The 14,099-nt window shown below is 47.0% G+C and overlaps 2 protein-coding genes and 2 non-coding genes across 7 annotated transcripts; 1 reads left to right on the forward strand and 3 right to left on the reverse strand.

Moving 5' to 3' along the window:
- Positions 1–81: 81 nt before the first annotated feature.
- Positions 82–13,659, reverse strand: LOC120956386 (zinc finger protein Gfi-1). Of its 4 annotated transcripts, XM_040377805.2 has the most exons (4): positions 13,480–13,659; positions 13,371–13,386; positions 2,029–3,370; positions 82–1,958 (listed from the first exon to the last, which is right to left on the reverse strand). In XM_040377805.2, exons 3-4 carry the CDS (start codon positions 3,350–3,352, stop codon positions 1,681–1,683), a joined length of 1,602 nt encoding a protein of 533 aa, XP_040233739.2. In that variant the 5' UTR covers positions 3,353–3,370; positions 13,371–13,386; positions 13,480–13,659; the 3' UTR covers positions 82–1,680. The 4 variants fall into 4 exon arrangements, with proteins under 4 accessions (XP_040233739.2, XP_040233743.2, XP_040233741.2 ...); XM_040377809.2 differs by lacking the exons at positions 13,371–13,386; positions 13,480–13,659 and adding an exon at positions 8,081–9,079; XM_040377807.2 differs by lacking the exons at positions 13,371–13,386; positions 13,480–13,659 and adding an exon at positions 7,771–8,059.
- Positions 10,961–12,522, forward strand: LOC120956387 (thioredoxin domain-containing protein 15). The gene is made up of 2 exons (XM_040377810.2): positions 10,961–11,096; positions 11,173–12,522. The coding sequence occupies exons 1-2, from the start codon at positions 11,072–11,074 to the stop codon at positions 12,084–12,086; spliced, it is 939 nt and encodes a 312-aa protein (XP_040233744.2). The 5' UTR covers positions 10,961–11,071; the 3' UTR covers positions 12,087–12,522.
- Trnar-acg (transfer RNA arginine (anticodon ACG)) lies at positions 12,304–12,376 on the reverse strand. Its single transcript has one exon. It is a non-coding gene; the product is annotated as a tRNA-Arg (tRNA).
- Positions 12,669–12,795, reverse strand: LOC120960263 (U6atac minor spliceosomal RNA). Its single transcript, XR_005752318.1, has one exon. It is a non-coding gene; the product is annotated as a U6atac minor spliceosomal RNA (small nuclear RNA).
- Positions 13,660–14,099: the final 440 nt, after the last annotated feature.

The raw sequence follows: 14,099 nt of genomic DNA on the forward strand, positions 1-14,099 counted from the left end.
TTAACAATTTAATTTCGAAATGTGTTAAATGGGATAAATTAATGAACAAAAGCTTAACAAGTGCCAATTACCACCGTTCGATTTGTTTCGTGTTAGTACTGTGTTTTATTATTATTATTCTCATTTACGCGTTAAATAGTGTATTGATTTAGTTAAATCTATAGGACCGCGCGGGATCGACGATGTGTCACAACTAGATTCGTCTTTCCCCGCACACATTGCTACTGCCTCAACTGCAACTTTCCACTTCAATCCTTACCAGCTAGACACAGGCCTTTCCCCTTCTTCGCCCTCCTACCACCGCGAAAGGCCTCTTCGTTGCATGGCTGCTGTTGGCGTGCGTGCGTGCGCGCGCACGTGCTCTCTCCCACGCGCACACGTGTTAAGTCTAGAAGAATTGTTCGATTTTCCGTTTCCGCTCCGGGATTAGTTACGAAATTTAAGTTAGTTTTTTGCCCGCCAAAAAAAACACCAAACAAAATTGGGACTAGAAGAGAGTAAAACCGACTAGCTGTAGCTGCATGGGCGGCAGTGCGTATCGCTAAACGATCTCGCGGTTGTGTGTTATTCCCTCAGACCTTAAGGGTGTTGTTAATTCACTATTTCACTACCATTGTTACACACTCACCGCAGCCGTACTGAAAAAAGGATCATTATCAGCCTGAAAGTGCGCGCGTATTTGCAGTCAATTGTCTATTTATGATTCTTTTCTTTCCCGTTTAAAATAGTTTCCCTACTACCGCCTCATATCTGCGTTCAACCTGAGCGAGGGTTTGTTTCCCCATTAGTATGTGCTGTGTGTTTGTGATTGAGTGTTTGAGAAAATGGAGAAAATCCCTTTTTTTCCTGTTAACAGCTAAGGCTTTTTACACGGGTGGGGTGCGGTGTAGAACTGTTCAGAGACTTATTTTACACCGCGATTACAGTCGACAGTCTGGGACATGTTGTGTGGATGAAATGGTTGAATGGGCTGGAATTTCGTTATTTTTTTTTGTATCGCGTTTTTTATATTTTTTTCACTCTCTTATTGCTAAACAGTTGCTTGTTCTTCTTGTTCTTGGCGTAGAATAAACCGACCTAAATAATGCCAGCCTTTTACAGGCTTTCTTAGACATGCGTTATGATGGGCCCTCCCCTTGCGCGTAATAGTGAAATTCGTCAACTAGTACCCGCACGACAGGGTGACACTCAAAGTCCGCGGGAACGAATCTCACGAACGGCCTTTTCCGGTCCTACCACTGGACCTGCCTGGACCGCCTAAAGCCTAATTCATTTCAAACAAACAAAGTTCATTTCACCATTCACGCGATTGCACAAAACCATCCCTCTGCTATCCTGCGTGTCGCTCCTAAATTGTTTTCCCTTTTTGTGACGACAAACAAAAAAAAAGACAAATGTGCCTTCTTCTACTACCGGAAGATAATGTATGTATTAGCTTAATGATTTTTTGTTTGTTTGTTTAGTCTTAATATGTGGTGGGGCCGGCCCCGCCCCCGTGGTGTAGTGTGTGGCCCGGCCCCGAGCGTTCCCTCTTTTTTGATGCAACGTTGCTTTATCAGAAGAGCCGCGCACGTGGTAGTGTTTTTTTTAGATAATAATTCTCCCTAGTCTACAATGAATTGCGATTTGTTGTGGCTGTTGTTGCTGCTGCTGCTGCTGCTGCTGCTTCCCCCTACTCTCTTACGACATCATCTGCGACTGGCCCGGCGCTTGGGTGAGCGAGTGATACTGGGGCGGTTGTAGCTGCTGCTGCATGGGGGATTGCTGTTGTGCCGATTGCTGCTGCTGCTGCTGCTGCTGCTGGGCGGCAGTCGCGATTTGTGCCTGGCCAGCACGGGAGGTACTAGGGGAGGCGCCAGCGTCGGTACCGTTACCACCCTGCTGGCTCAGTTCCGCCTTCAGCCGGCGGGCAATGTGCGATCGGGTGTGCTTTCGGAGGTGATCCTTCCGGTAGAAGCCTGCAACAAAACAATCAAATACGAATTTAGAAGCAACATCCTCGAAGGAGGGGACGTGTTCGCCGCTTACCCTTGCCACACTCCTGGCACACGTGCCGCTTCTCGCCGGAGTGTATGACAAAGTGGAGCGTCAGCTGCTCCTTGCGCTTGAACGCCTTCAGGCAGATCGTGCAGGCGAACGGGCGCTCCGGGTTGTGGCTCTGCTTGTGGCGGGTCAGGTGGTCCTTCCGCTTCAGCGCCGCGTTGCAGATGTCGCAGATGAAGCGGCGCTCCAGATTGTGCCCGATCAGGTGCTGCTCGAGCAGTTCCCGCTCCGGGTACGCCATCTGGCACTCCGGGCAGAGAAACAGCAAGCTGCCGTCCAGCGCCGTCCGCACCTGGATTTCGCCCGGCTTCGGGCGCGGTTTGCGCTCCTTCGGCGGTTTCTTCTTCTTCTTGCGCTTCTTCTTGTCGCCCGACGCGTCAGCGGCCGCAGCTCCTGCCGCACCGGTCGACGAGGTAGCGGCCGCCGCCTGCACCCCGGACGGATGACCGCCACCGAGCCCGGCGCCCTGCTGCTGCTGCTGCGGCTGACCGTGCTGCCCTGGTCCCTGCTGCCCCGGGTGGCCCAGAATGCTGGCAATGGTTTGCGAGGCGGGCAGCACCATGCCCGCACCGTTGTTGCTACCGTGGCCACCGCCTCCGTGGGCCTGCGACTGGGCCTGCGACATGTCCAGGCTGGTGAGTGGGTTCTGGGCCTCCTTCTTGATGTTCTCCGCCGAGTACTTGAGGAAGTGGTGCAGCGACAGGGGCAGCGCACTGCCGGGCAGATGGGACAGATAGTCCGCTACGGAGGCGCCCGGTGTCAGCGACTGCCAGCTCGGGTTCTGCAGCACACGCTTGCTGTCGGCCTGCTGCAGCAGCGCACTAATGTCCTGGCTCAGCTCCTGCGCGCTCTGGGCGGCACCGTTGCTGCTGCTGCTGCCGCCACCGCCCCCGGCCGAACTGTTGCCGACCGCCGACTGATGGTACATGTTGCTGCCGCGCTGCTTGTGCTCCGGCACGTGCGCATGCTGGCTGTAGGGGTTCGAGTACTGGCCGCTCGTCGCGGTAGTGGTCGGGATGGACGCGTTGCCCGATCCGGCCCCGTGCCCGTTGTACTTGTTCGAGCTGGCGCTTCCCCCGCCCGCCCCCCCGTTTCCGCCCGACTCCTGGCTGTCCCGGTGGAACTTGCCCAGAATGGGGGCATGGCTCTGGTTGAAGTGGGCCATGTTGACGTTCGAGTTGATGGAATGGTAGCGGTTGCTGGAGTCGTGCGAAGTCGTCGGTACGCTCGTGACCAGTCCCGAGCTGGCAAACTGATGAATTCCCGGTATCGTACCGGGAAAGTGTGTCCCGAACGGTGAAAAGTTCATCGCATCAAGCTAAAGTAGCTATTTTTAGGGGGAAGAAAAATAGGAAAAAGTACAATTAGAAAAAAAATCTAGCTAGGTTTTCCAACATAAAAATGACCTTAATATGATTTGCACAAAAAAATGAGTCAAGACGTCAAAAAATTGCCCTAATTTCTACGTTCACGCTATTTTACTCTAAATTGCAAGAAAAAAAAAACGCACGAGGCAGAGTAGGGACGGATGAAGAACGGCTTCCATCAGAATGGGGCGACGAAACAGCACAGGGCAGCGAGTTTGGGGCGGGTGTCATTTCATTCACAATTTTGATTTGAATTATGTACAGTGATGGTCATATTAATATGTCAATCTTGGCAGGCTATATTTTTTTAACACAATCAGGTGTAGTTCATCTGCACTATTTTAATTAAGGCCGGGCTACATTGATCGTACTCTTTGGTGTAATTTCGATTTTCACTAGCGCATCTGGCGGCGGCTGGAGGAAGCTGTTTTTGGTCGTCGAGGGAATGGTCGTGCCGGATCTCAAAATTAAGTAGTTTTTTAACCGTTTTTCGATGCGAAAACGACTGGAATACTTGCACAACATATTTATTTATCAATTACAAAGCTTTTTCAATCCAGTTGAAGAAAAAAACAAGGAAAAATAACGTATTTTCTGGAGCAGTCCCAAATTGTTTGGCAAAATGCTTCGGTCAGCCGCCGCCAGATGCGCTAGTGAAAATCAAAATTACACCAGAGAGTACGATCAATGTAGCCCGGCCTTTACATATAAAAGGCAATATGGAAGGAAATAAGAATAAGATGAGAAAATTGCCTAAAAATTTAATTTGAAAAACAGAAAATGCTTTTAAGTATTTTAAGGATAATTGAAACAAATCGATCAATAAGAGGTATTTTAAATGTTTAAAGGTGCATTTTAATGTGACATAGAATTTTTCAGAGAAAACAAGAGAAACAAAGTCAATATAATGTTACATAATATAGCTTTCGAAAGAATTGAAATGATCACGACTTAATCATTCGAATGACAATCTCAAAAGCAAAAATTAACCATGTCAGGCGTACGTGTTTTATTAGAGGAAAAAAAGTATCACATTAGTATCGATACTATTTGCTGTATTACTGGTCAATCTGTCTAAGACTACAGGGACAGTGTTTGGTGGACAATTTAGAGAAACTTTTATTCCAAACTCACAGCAGAACGAAGTGTCCTGATGAAAAAAAGGGTTTCCCTCCTGAACTTGATGAAGCGGGATTTTCTTAACTTTACTCTTAACTCTTATCCCAGGATTGACTCGGTTAAAATATTAGTTTTTAACTTATAAAAGTTGTATAAAGACTTAATAATGTCTTAAATACAATGCTGGATAACGTGTGTATGCCATGTCGTTGTGGTGTCTTTTTCGTGGTGTATCATACAAATTTTGGAAAATTAAGGCCCTATCCCGTAAGGGGTAAAACCCGTACGTGCTTTACATCAAACAAAAACTGAATTGTTATTGCCCAATGTACATTCTGTCAGGAAGGAGAATTCCACTGTCAAAGAGTAAAACGGTGGTTTCCTGAAGCTACAAACACAAACACCAGATATGAGAGTGTAGTCGCAAAACTTATTCTCCTACACAGAATAATTATTTTAAATAGAAAGACAGCGCTAAATATGTTTTACATAAAATTCCGTTCCATTATTCCGATTGTATTTTTACACATGCAGAGCGAATTTTTCTGCCTAATAAGGTCAGCGACAGACAAATTCCGGAATTATTCATGTAATGCTATTACATTGCGTTTAATTACTTAAAAATATTGTAAATGACCATTTTTTCTCCCATATTATCCCACACATGAACTCAACAAAAAGAGCGATTTTAATGATTACTCAACAAAAGAACCATTAAACAGGTTTGAATAAAACCAAGGATAAGAACTTTAAGGACAAATTTACAAATCTTTTTTTTCCCCATATTGCTTCCTAGCATTACTAGCGAAAGCGAAACTTGTGCTCCGTTACATATTAATCTTTTATCAGTTGGAAACATTTCCAACAGTGTGTGTTTTGTGTGTTGATTTGTGCCGCGATATCCATCTTTTCCCGTCCCGAGCGAAAGAAAATGGGTCCTTTACCGCCCCAATTGGATCCTTCGACATAGCAGGGAATGGGGTAGATGAGAAAGTGTGTGTGTGTGTGGAGGGGATTTAGGAAATTTAGGCCAAACGCCCTCTATCACAGTGCGTGCACGAAGAAGTAAAGGCAAAGCAGTGGTGGTCGTAGTAGGCTCAGGGAAAACGGTACCGCACACGGAAAACAAGAAAGAGAAAGAGCGAGATGGAAAAGGCCGTATTTTGTTCGTGTGTATCCTGTTTGCCCACCGGCTGTTGTGCGTGTGCGTGCCTGCTTTTCCGGCTCGTAGTAGTTATTGCGTATTTACGGGAAAAAGGGCGAGGACTGTGTGTTGTGCTGCGGTTGTATGGGTGGTGTGCGCGGCGTGTGTGGTGCCCTTACGACCCGACACTCCACGGTGCGCACCACCGTCTCGGCCTCTCGCTCTTGCACTTGCTTTGCCAAAAGAGCCTTTTTGGTGTGTGTGGCGTGGTGTGCGTGACGGCAGCGCCAGCGTGAAGGCATTTTCCGAGCGCGAGTGGAAAAGTGCAGGCGGGGCACGGGAAAATGGACGTGTTTGGGCGCCTACACGCACACTTGCCCGCCCCGGGCCGCACTCGGAAGAAGATGGTGGACGACGAACGCGACGTGTAAAAGCTTCTCCTGCGGGTGAGGCGCACACGGCCCCGGGTTTTCGCCCCTTTTCACCATTGGCAACGGGCGAAAACAATCAAAAACACAGCGGGTCAAACAGCGGGTGCGAGCGAGATGGGACGTGCGCGCGCGTGTGTGTGGGGCTTTGCCGAAAAATTCGACCCACGCGACACAGCACAAAATGGTGGTGGGAAACGAACGATGATGATGGAGTCGCCCTGTCGCCTACACGCGCCCCCCCCCCCCCCCCTCTTCGCTTTTGGGGCTGTGGAATCAATTCACTTTCACTTTTTCCACACACACCCGGGTGGTTATAGTAGAGTAGGCCGTCCTTGTGTACCCTTTGCCGCGAGCGGCGCTTCACCGAGGGTCCACTGCTTTCGGGCAGGGGGAGGGGCTGCCTTTTCTGGGAAGGAAGCAGGAAAATTCAAAACAAAATCCCTTTCCACGAAATTGCGGGCCCTTCGCCACGCGCGTTACGGGTGCGTCGTAGTACACGGTGGCCATTGAGAAGCTTTCTTCTTCGCAACTTTCTTGGAAGGTTGTGTGTGCTGCGTGCTTTTTTTATCGTTTTTGGAGAAGATGAATGTTTTTTTTGGGGGGGGTGAATTTTCCTACACTTGTGACGCAGTAGACTGTCTATAGTGGGTGTTGTGTTTTTTTGTTGGGATTTTCTTTTCTAAATGTCGACTGTGACGTAGTATTTTGTTTTTGCCAAAGGCCGTGAGGACTCACCAGAACACTTACTACGCAGCTTTGAGGTGTGTACGGGACAAAAAGGAGGAGCTTTTTTTCACAATTGATTTTTGCTGAGGCAGATTTTTGATAAGATCTTTTCACGTTTTGTTTCTTCTAATTCAGTTCACTGCTTAGTTAAGCTTAACACACTTGGCTGTATTTCTTCGGTCCTTCCTGATATTATATTAATTTTTTCTGTGTATTTTCACACTAGTAACACTACAAAATTAAACACACACACACACACACACACACACACACACAGTCACACAGAGTGGCTAGGGCAGCAGCGGCGGTGTGGTTTGTGGACTTGCTGGCTGGTGGTATGGGACATCACTGGTGCTCTGCTGGTCGCCACGGTAGAGGCGCACCACACACAGGGAGCAGCAGAAGGGCCGAACCCAATGCACGACCGGGACCGGGACATACACACACACACACGCGCGTTCTCTCTCTCGTCCGCGCCTCGTCGCCTCGCGCTTCTGTTGCGCCTGTGCCGCGCGCGCACACTACACACTACGCGTCACACACTGGTATCCTTTTTGCGCCTCTTCGGATGCTTCTTCGGTTTCTTTTCCGTGCGACACCTCTTTTTTCCCACCCACCTAATACACACACCCACACACACACAGTCACTTGGCAAAGTGTTCGATTTTATTACATCCTTGCGGGGGGGGGGAGCAAACACAAGCAGTAATTCCAATCCAATCCGGTGAAAAAGGCGAATGTGCAAGCCCAATTTCTTATCGATTTACGAGCCAATGAAACTGCAACTTTGCGCTTGGGATCGAGGGTATTATCTTGGGCGGTTGCGATTGCAATCGCGCCCGAGAGATACGCGACGGCCGTGTCACGCAGCGTCGTGAATCAGCACGAAATGCACTTTTGGCACACAGGGTAGAGCAAAACATTGGCAGCACAAACTTACATCCTGCCAGCAGTCACCAATTTGTTGCAGCTACTCCTTCATCCGTTGGCAAAAGGAAGCAGTGGTTGGTTTACACTCTCTGCCCGCACTGTAAAACAGAACTGCGTTGTTATCAACAACCCGCCACCACACCACCAACCTTACTACACGGCCTACTACTACTGCTGCTGCTGTTACTGCTGTGTGTACACACGCACCCAGCGCGCTGTTCTGCGCTTTTTCGCCGTCACTGATCGGCTGCTTTCGGGCTGGCCGAAAATAATACACACACACACACGCACGCACAGGCCGCTTCTGCCACCAAACCTACCCGTTCGTTCTGGAGCGGATCCTGCGTACAGCATGTTTTGTAAACACTGCTGCTAACTCTGCCGTCACCTTACCGCCCTACACAAGCCTAACTGCTGCTGCTGCTCGCTTACTCGCTCTCTATCTCTCTCCCCTTCATGCTTCCCGAGGACGACGGCACACAAACTGGACGAGCGTGTAACGGGGCGCGCAGTAAACCCTCTAGTGCGCGTGGTCGTAGTAGGCTTGTTTGTATCTCCCTCAAGCTCAAACTCTCTTTCACACTCTCGCTCTCTTCTGTGCTTTATTAAATTGATTCGGAAAACAAAACGTAAATACACTAACGCACACGCACAAATAACTTTCCACCCACACACACACGCGCGCGCGTAGGGCTTCTACGGGGTGAGACACCCCTTCTTTACGCAAAGAAGGATCGCGTGATGACGACACACTGCTGCCTGCCTGCCTGCTTTGCTACGGGAGTTTTTCATCTCCCGCGCGTGTGCGCACCCCGCCCAGACCGCTTTCCCCGTCCCGGCTCTTGCTCCGTGTCGCCGTCGTTGTTGATTGTGTCGAATCCTTGTGCCCAAAAATAAACCCCGATACACCAGCAGAGCACACCCAGGGTGTGCGTACATTAATGTGTTTCTCTGCGTTTGTGTGTGTGTGTGCGTTGATCACAATTTCATTCAGAAGTCGCTCCCTAGGAAATTTGCCCCTCGCTCGCTTTCTTCTCTCCACGGGCGTTGTTGTGTTTGGTGCCGGGAGATATTTTTCATCTCCGATACACCACTCACGCGCGCGTACCACTTGTAACAAATGGGGGAGGACGGCGCCCTGACGTCAACGACCTGGCAAACCGACCGCGTGCGCGTAATGAAATCACCGAAATTGTAGGGCTATACGTACGTTTGTGTGCATGTGTGTGTGGTGTATGAGGGTGAGGAACGCGGGACATACGCGGGATGGCGATAAGCAGCCTTGCCGGGCCTATCAAATGCACAGCGCCACGTTCGCCATACGCCAAGGGGGAAAAGCGGCCAACACTTTTCGATAGCTTCGGTGTGTATGTGTGCGTGTGGATGATGTTGACGATGCATATTCTTATCGTAGTAAATGCCAACTTTACTCCCTACCCTATACCGACTTTTCGATTGCTGGTGCAGTGTTTTAAGATAGGGGGTTTAGGATGCGTGCGGAGTGAAGGTGCGAGATAGAGAAAGAAGAACTGGAAAATCCGTCGTTGTTTCACACACACACACACGTGCGGACCATTAATTGCAGTATTAGAATGGATTGCATTGAAGTCTCACTAGAGCTAAAGCCGGAGAGAGAATGCTATCTATTGGTGGAAATTGAAAAATAGGTGTTGCAAAGAATTCGAATATGAACGGTGCATTTGATACTGTTCCTAGACTACCATACGTTATTTGTATTAGCAGAACAACATACAAAAAAATGGAGAAAAAATAAATGAACATAATCAACTGTCATTTATAACTTTTTTTCCTCTATAAATTTTTTTTTTATGAAAATTTTGACGATTGCAGTAAAGTTTAATTTGGATTCAGTTACCGCCAGACCTCGGTATTCTTGTAGAAGATTATCCGCGATAATCAAGACTAGAGGAACATGGACCAATAAGCTTCTATGTCGGGGTAATAAGGTTCAATGAAAATGCTGTGGCTGTATTGTTTCAATGGCAACAACATGATTTTGTTTCTGTTACCATATTCCAAAAAACGTGCAATCGTTCCGACTGGATTAAATAGTTGAACGCTATTTTTGTGATGGCTAAAGTTGGCAATCATCCGGCGTCCACTCCGATCCGACTACGAAAATTTCGGAACCTACTCCAGAAGGTAGGTTCGACTAGCATTATTCAGACCCGTTCGGAATCGTCCAGAGCCATTCGGAATTACCTGGAGACGAAGTCGTCTGGAGTCGGAGTTGGAACGTGTTGGAGTCAACTATTCTGTTCTTAGAAACAAACGTCTGATTATCTAGTGCACGCACAAATCGAAACTACAGTTTTATTCCGATTTCGTTTGACTCCGACTCCGGATGGCTACGACTCCGGACGATTCCGAACGGGACTAGTGGTTCCGATTTTAGCAAAGTCGGTATCGAACTAACAATAAACGGCTGCGCTCCAGATAGCACACCAATCAAAGATTAATCAATGAGTTTAATCCGACTGTACTCCGTTTTGATTGCGAAAATGGGAGTTTTCAGATTATTAAAAAAATACGTAAAAGATAAATGGATGTATAGATATACAGGCGGTCCCCGAGATACACGGTTAATGGGAACCGAAAACGGCCGCAAAATACCGCGTATCTCGAATTTCCGCGTAAGTCGAATCTCGCGATTTTCAGCTAAAATATTAGTAATGTTCGTGTAATTTTGCAAGTAGGGGGAGGTTATAGTTACTTTATGAATTAGTTGATATGATTCTTACTGAATATAACTGTTTTAAACCTTTTGATATAGTTTTTAACATTCGATCAAAACGGAAATTATTTAGCAATTTTAAATTGATGTGTCAAATCAGTACAATTTGCTCAAAGAATTGTCAAATTTAGAAAACCGCGTATCTCCGAATCCGCGTATAAGAGGTACCGTGTATCTCGGGGACCGCCTGTATAGGTAGATCATTGCTACCATCTAATCATTCTCAAAATAGTCGCAAAAACTGTATTGCAAGATGTACAAAATAAAGTTATTGGTAGTGAAGTAATTAATTCCGTTTAATTTATTAACTGGATGAGAAAAATCATGTGCCTATGTAGCACATGAGGATAATAGACTAATACACAGAAGGGACTCGAAAAAAAGACAATAAAAAACATAAATTTCTGTTTTTTAAGTGTAGTTGCGCCTTCAAGGGTTAACAATAATAGCATGTGACAGTGGCTGTCAAAGTGTGTCCGAAAACAAGAGCTCAAATGTAAACAAAGCATTCGCAGAGCGGAAAGAAATCAACACTTTTGCGTAAAATTATTGCAAAATGAAGCCTGTGCTTCTATCTTTAGGTAAGTTAGGGCAACCACTCTTGAAAAGTGAGTGAAAACACTAGGGAAACACATAAAAACCGATCGATTTTTGTAGCTTTCCTGCTAGTCGTCAACAGTGCGGTAGCGTTCCGTTTCAAGGGCTTGGAGTTTTACATGCAGCTGTGGAACGGTGAATTTCTCGAGTCGAACTCCTTCGGTGGGGACAACGTTGCGAAAGTGGCCGAGAAAGCGGAGGCCGTCGTCGAAAAAAAAGCGCCCGTGGTCTTTGTCTATAAAAGCGGCCTGTACGATTACCTCACCTACTGGGACAAGGGGATGTGCTCGCTGGATCAAGGGAACGACCAGGACGATTCGGACGGTGGTCGCAAATCGCCGCTGCGCGTGAACTGTACGCCGCTGGAGGGCAACGGAACGCTGTACATCATCACCTCGCTGCAGGATATAGTGAAAGGGTTGTCACCGCACGCTGCCGCCACCAACGCGACCAACCGGAACGAGGTGAACAACTGCTTCCTGATGCTGTTCTACACCAAAACCTGCATCCACAGTGCGATGGTGGCGCCCCATTTTAACGCGCTCGCCCGCCACTTTCCCGACCTGATGGTGACCGCGATCGATGCGCACAATTTCCACTTTCTCAACGCGGAGTTCGGCATTGTCGGGCTGCCGACGATCATGCTGTTCCACCAGGGCCGACCGCTGGTGCGGTACAACGGGACGGAAATGACGCTACTGTCGCTGGCCAAGTTCGTGACGCGCCACACGGGCATCGAGCCGCGGCTGGTGAATCAGAAGAGCGGCACGGCGACGGTGCTGCACTACATATCGGACGATTTTAAGGGCCCGCTGTCGAACAAGGTGGAGCACCGGACGGACTACTGGCTGTATGTGGCGTGGGCATTCATTCTCGTCTGCCTGAGCTACTACTTCTCCAAGTCCACCCTATACGCGCAGATCGTGGAGATGATCAAACGAAACTGGCGAGAATCGGCGGCCCAGCACGGTTAGAAAGTGGTCGGAATGGGGGGGGGGGTGCTTTCAGTGGGATTAGTGAGTGATTGTTTTAGCTATTCAGCTGTGTATGCTAGTTTAATTCTAAATTTAATAAAGTAGAGATTTACCAATTCAAAAGTCGTTCGTTACTGGGTCATAACGGTTTAAGGCCAAAAGCTACATGAGAAACTCAAAAAGTGAAATAAGAAACTTCAGCAAAAAGAATCGATCGCGATCCTGCCAGGAGTCGAACCTGGAATCTTCTGATCCGTAGTCAGACGCGTTATCCATTGCGCCACAGGACCGTTGTGTCGGGAGAGAGATCTAAACGCCTTTTGTTGTCTACTCTGCAACAACACCTAAGCGACGGGCGTAATGACTGTCTCAGTGCCAAATGCATTCTCGTTTTTTGTTTTTTTTTTTTTTTTTTTTTTTTTTTTTTTTTTTTTTTAATAGAAGCTTGTTTCACTTGCAATAACGTTTACCGTCAGTCAGTGTCCGACGTGGGTTAAAGTCGTCGTGGCAGTAGATTTTGTTATAAGTGTGAAACATATTTCCACATGTAAACTTTCAAAACTGAAGCAGCAAATAAGAGCAGCAAAAACCTAAAAGTCATCGAAAAAAATGGCCGAGATCAGGTTTTCTCTGGGTGCCCACTGATCTCAGGGTATGTGTTCCATCCTTGTCAAGGGGAGTGCTAACCTGCTCTCCTTTCAAATGACACGATGCACCGAACAAAATCCACTGTATATATACAACTCGCGTTCAAATCATGTTCTAGCGATTGCTAACGCGGAACACTACAACAGTCGCCGCCGCGAACGAAATCGACCATCAATCGACAACGATCCGTGGGCGATCCCCGACCAAGCCACTTACGGAAGTTCTTGCACTGTGAAATCATTACCTCGCTTCCACTCTTTCCTCCCCTGTTAACACTGTCTCTTGCTCCTGCTGAGAAATCATTTAAGAAGTTTTTGCTGAACATTTTAGATGCGCTTCCAGCCGCATCTGGTAGACGGGTCATGGAAATGACGTTATGCTGTGCGATGAAACCCCTCTAAAGGTTTTTGAGGCAAGAATACGGAAGTTTTTGATGTTGTTTAGCTGTCATAAGCCAAATCGCTTCATCACTGACTTAAGCTAAGTCAGCCAGCCTTTAATCTTGCTCATATATCTACTTGTATGAATGGTTTGAAGTGAATTTTATACCGCAAAACGGTTGCACAATCTCGGAGGAAGAAATATTGCACCCAAAAATTGATGCTAGCAAGTTGCGCAAATCAGAAGGTTCCCTACCTTTGCCACATCATGTCTGAAAAAGAGGAAAACAAAAATGGCCATTGTAACACACGCACACGCACACCTTCCTCTGCTGCACGGCTGCTTCCACCGGCGAATACATTACCTGCCACCGTGTTGCTGTCCTGTGTAACTATTTCAATTCGATCGATAGGCACCACAGAATCGTTGAAATGCAGTAAGAACAGTTGTTTTCTTCTAAAACTTCCACAATATTTGTAAACAAACTAGATGCATCCTTCGTTGTGTTTCTATTGAATGAAATGTTTACAAAAAAGTCGTTTCGTTAAGTGGCGTACCGTGGCCAAGCGTTTCGTGCCGTGTTGAAGCGTTTCTCGCTGACAGCCGAAACGCTGTTCTGTCATCGCACGGTGGGACCGGATCATTGGATTAAAGTTATATTTTTAATTTAGTTTCAAGTTTTTGTTGAATTTAAGGATGAAATGAAGCTGAAAGGAACTGTTTGTGCGTAAGTAAATTAATAAAATAAATTGAGAATACTTCAAATACAAATAATCTGCTGTAAATTGCAAGAATATTGGTATTTTTGAACAATTAGCCGTTTGTTTATTTTGTAACTGATTTTCAAAAAAAGCCAAAACTGCATTATCAAAAGGAAACAAACTTGCTCATGCATATCCTGCTCAGAAAACATACTTTTCTTCAATATAGCATTCCATTTTATCACATTTATTAGACAAAATGTCATCAAATTTTGGGCACTAG

The sequence above is a fragment of the Anopheles coluzzii genome, chromosome 3, assembly GCF_943734685.1.
Source record: "Anopheles coluzzii chromosome 3, AcolN3, whole genome shotgun sequence".
NCBI classification, from domain to species: Eukaryota; Metazoa; Arthropoda; class Insecta; order Diptera; family Culicidae; genus Anopheles; species Anopheles coluzzii.

Coding starts and splice junctions, on each gene's coding strand:
- LOC120956386 (XM_040377805.2), bottom strand. CDS start 3,352: ATGAACTTTTCACCGTTCGGGACACACTTTCCCGGTACGATACCGGGA. Junction 1,959..2,028: donor GTGCCAGGAGTGTGGCAAGG/GTAAGCGGCGAA, acceptor GTTTTGTTGCAG/GCTTCTACCGGAAGGATCAC.
- LOC120956387 (XM_040377810.2), top strand. CDS start 11,072: ATGAAGCCTGTGCTTCTATCTTTAG. Junction 11,097..11,172: donor GCCTGTGCTTCTATCTTTAG/GTAAGTTAGGGC, acceptor CGATTTTTGTAG/CTTTCCTGCTAGTCGTCAAC.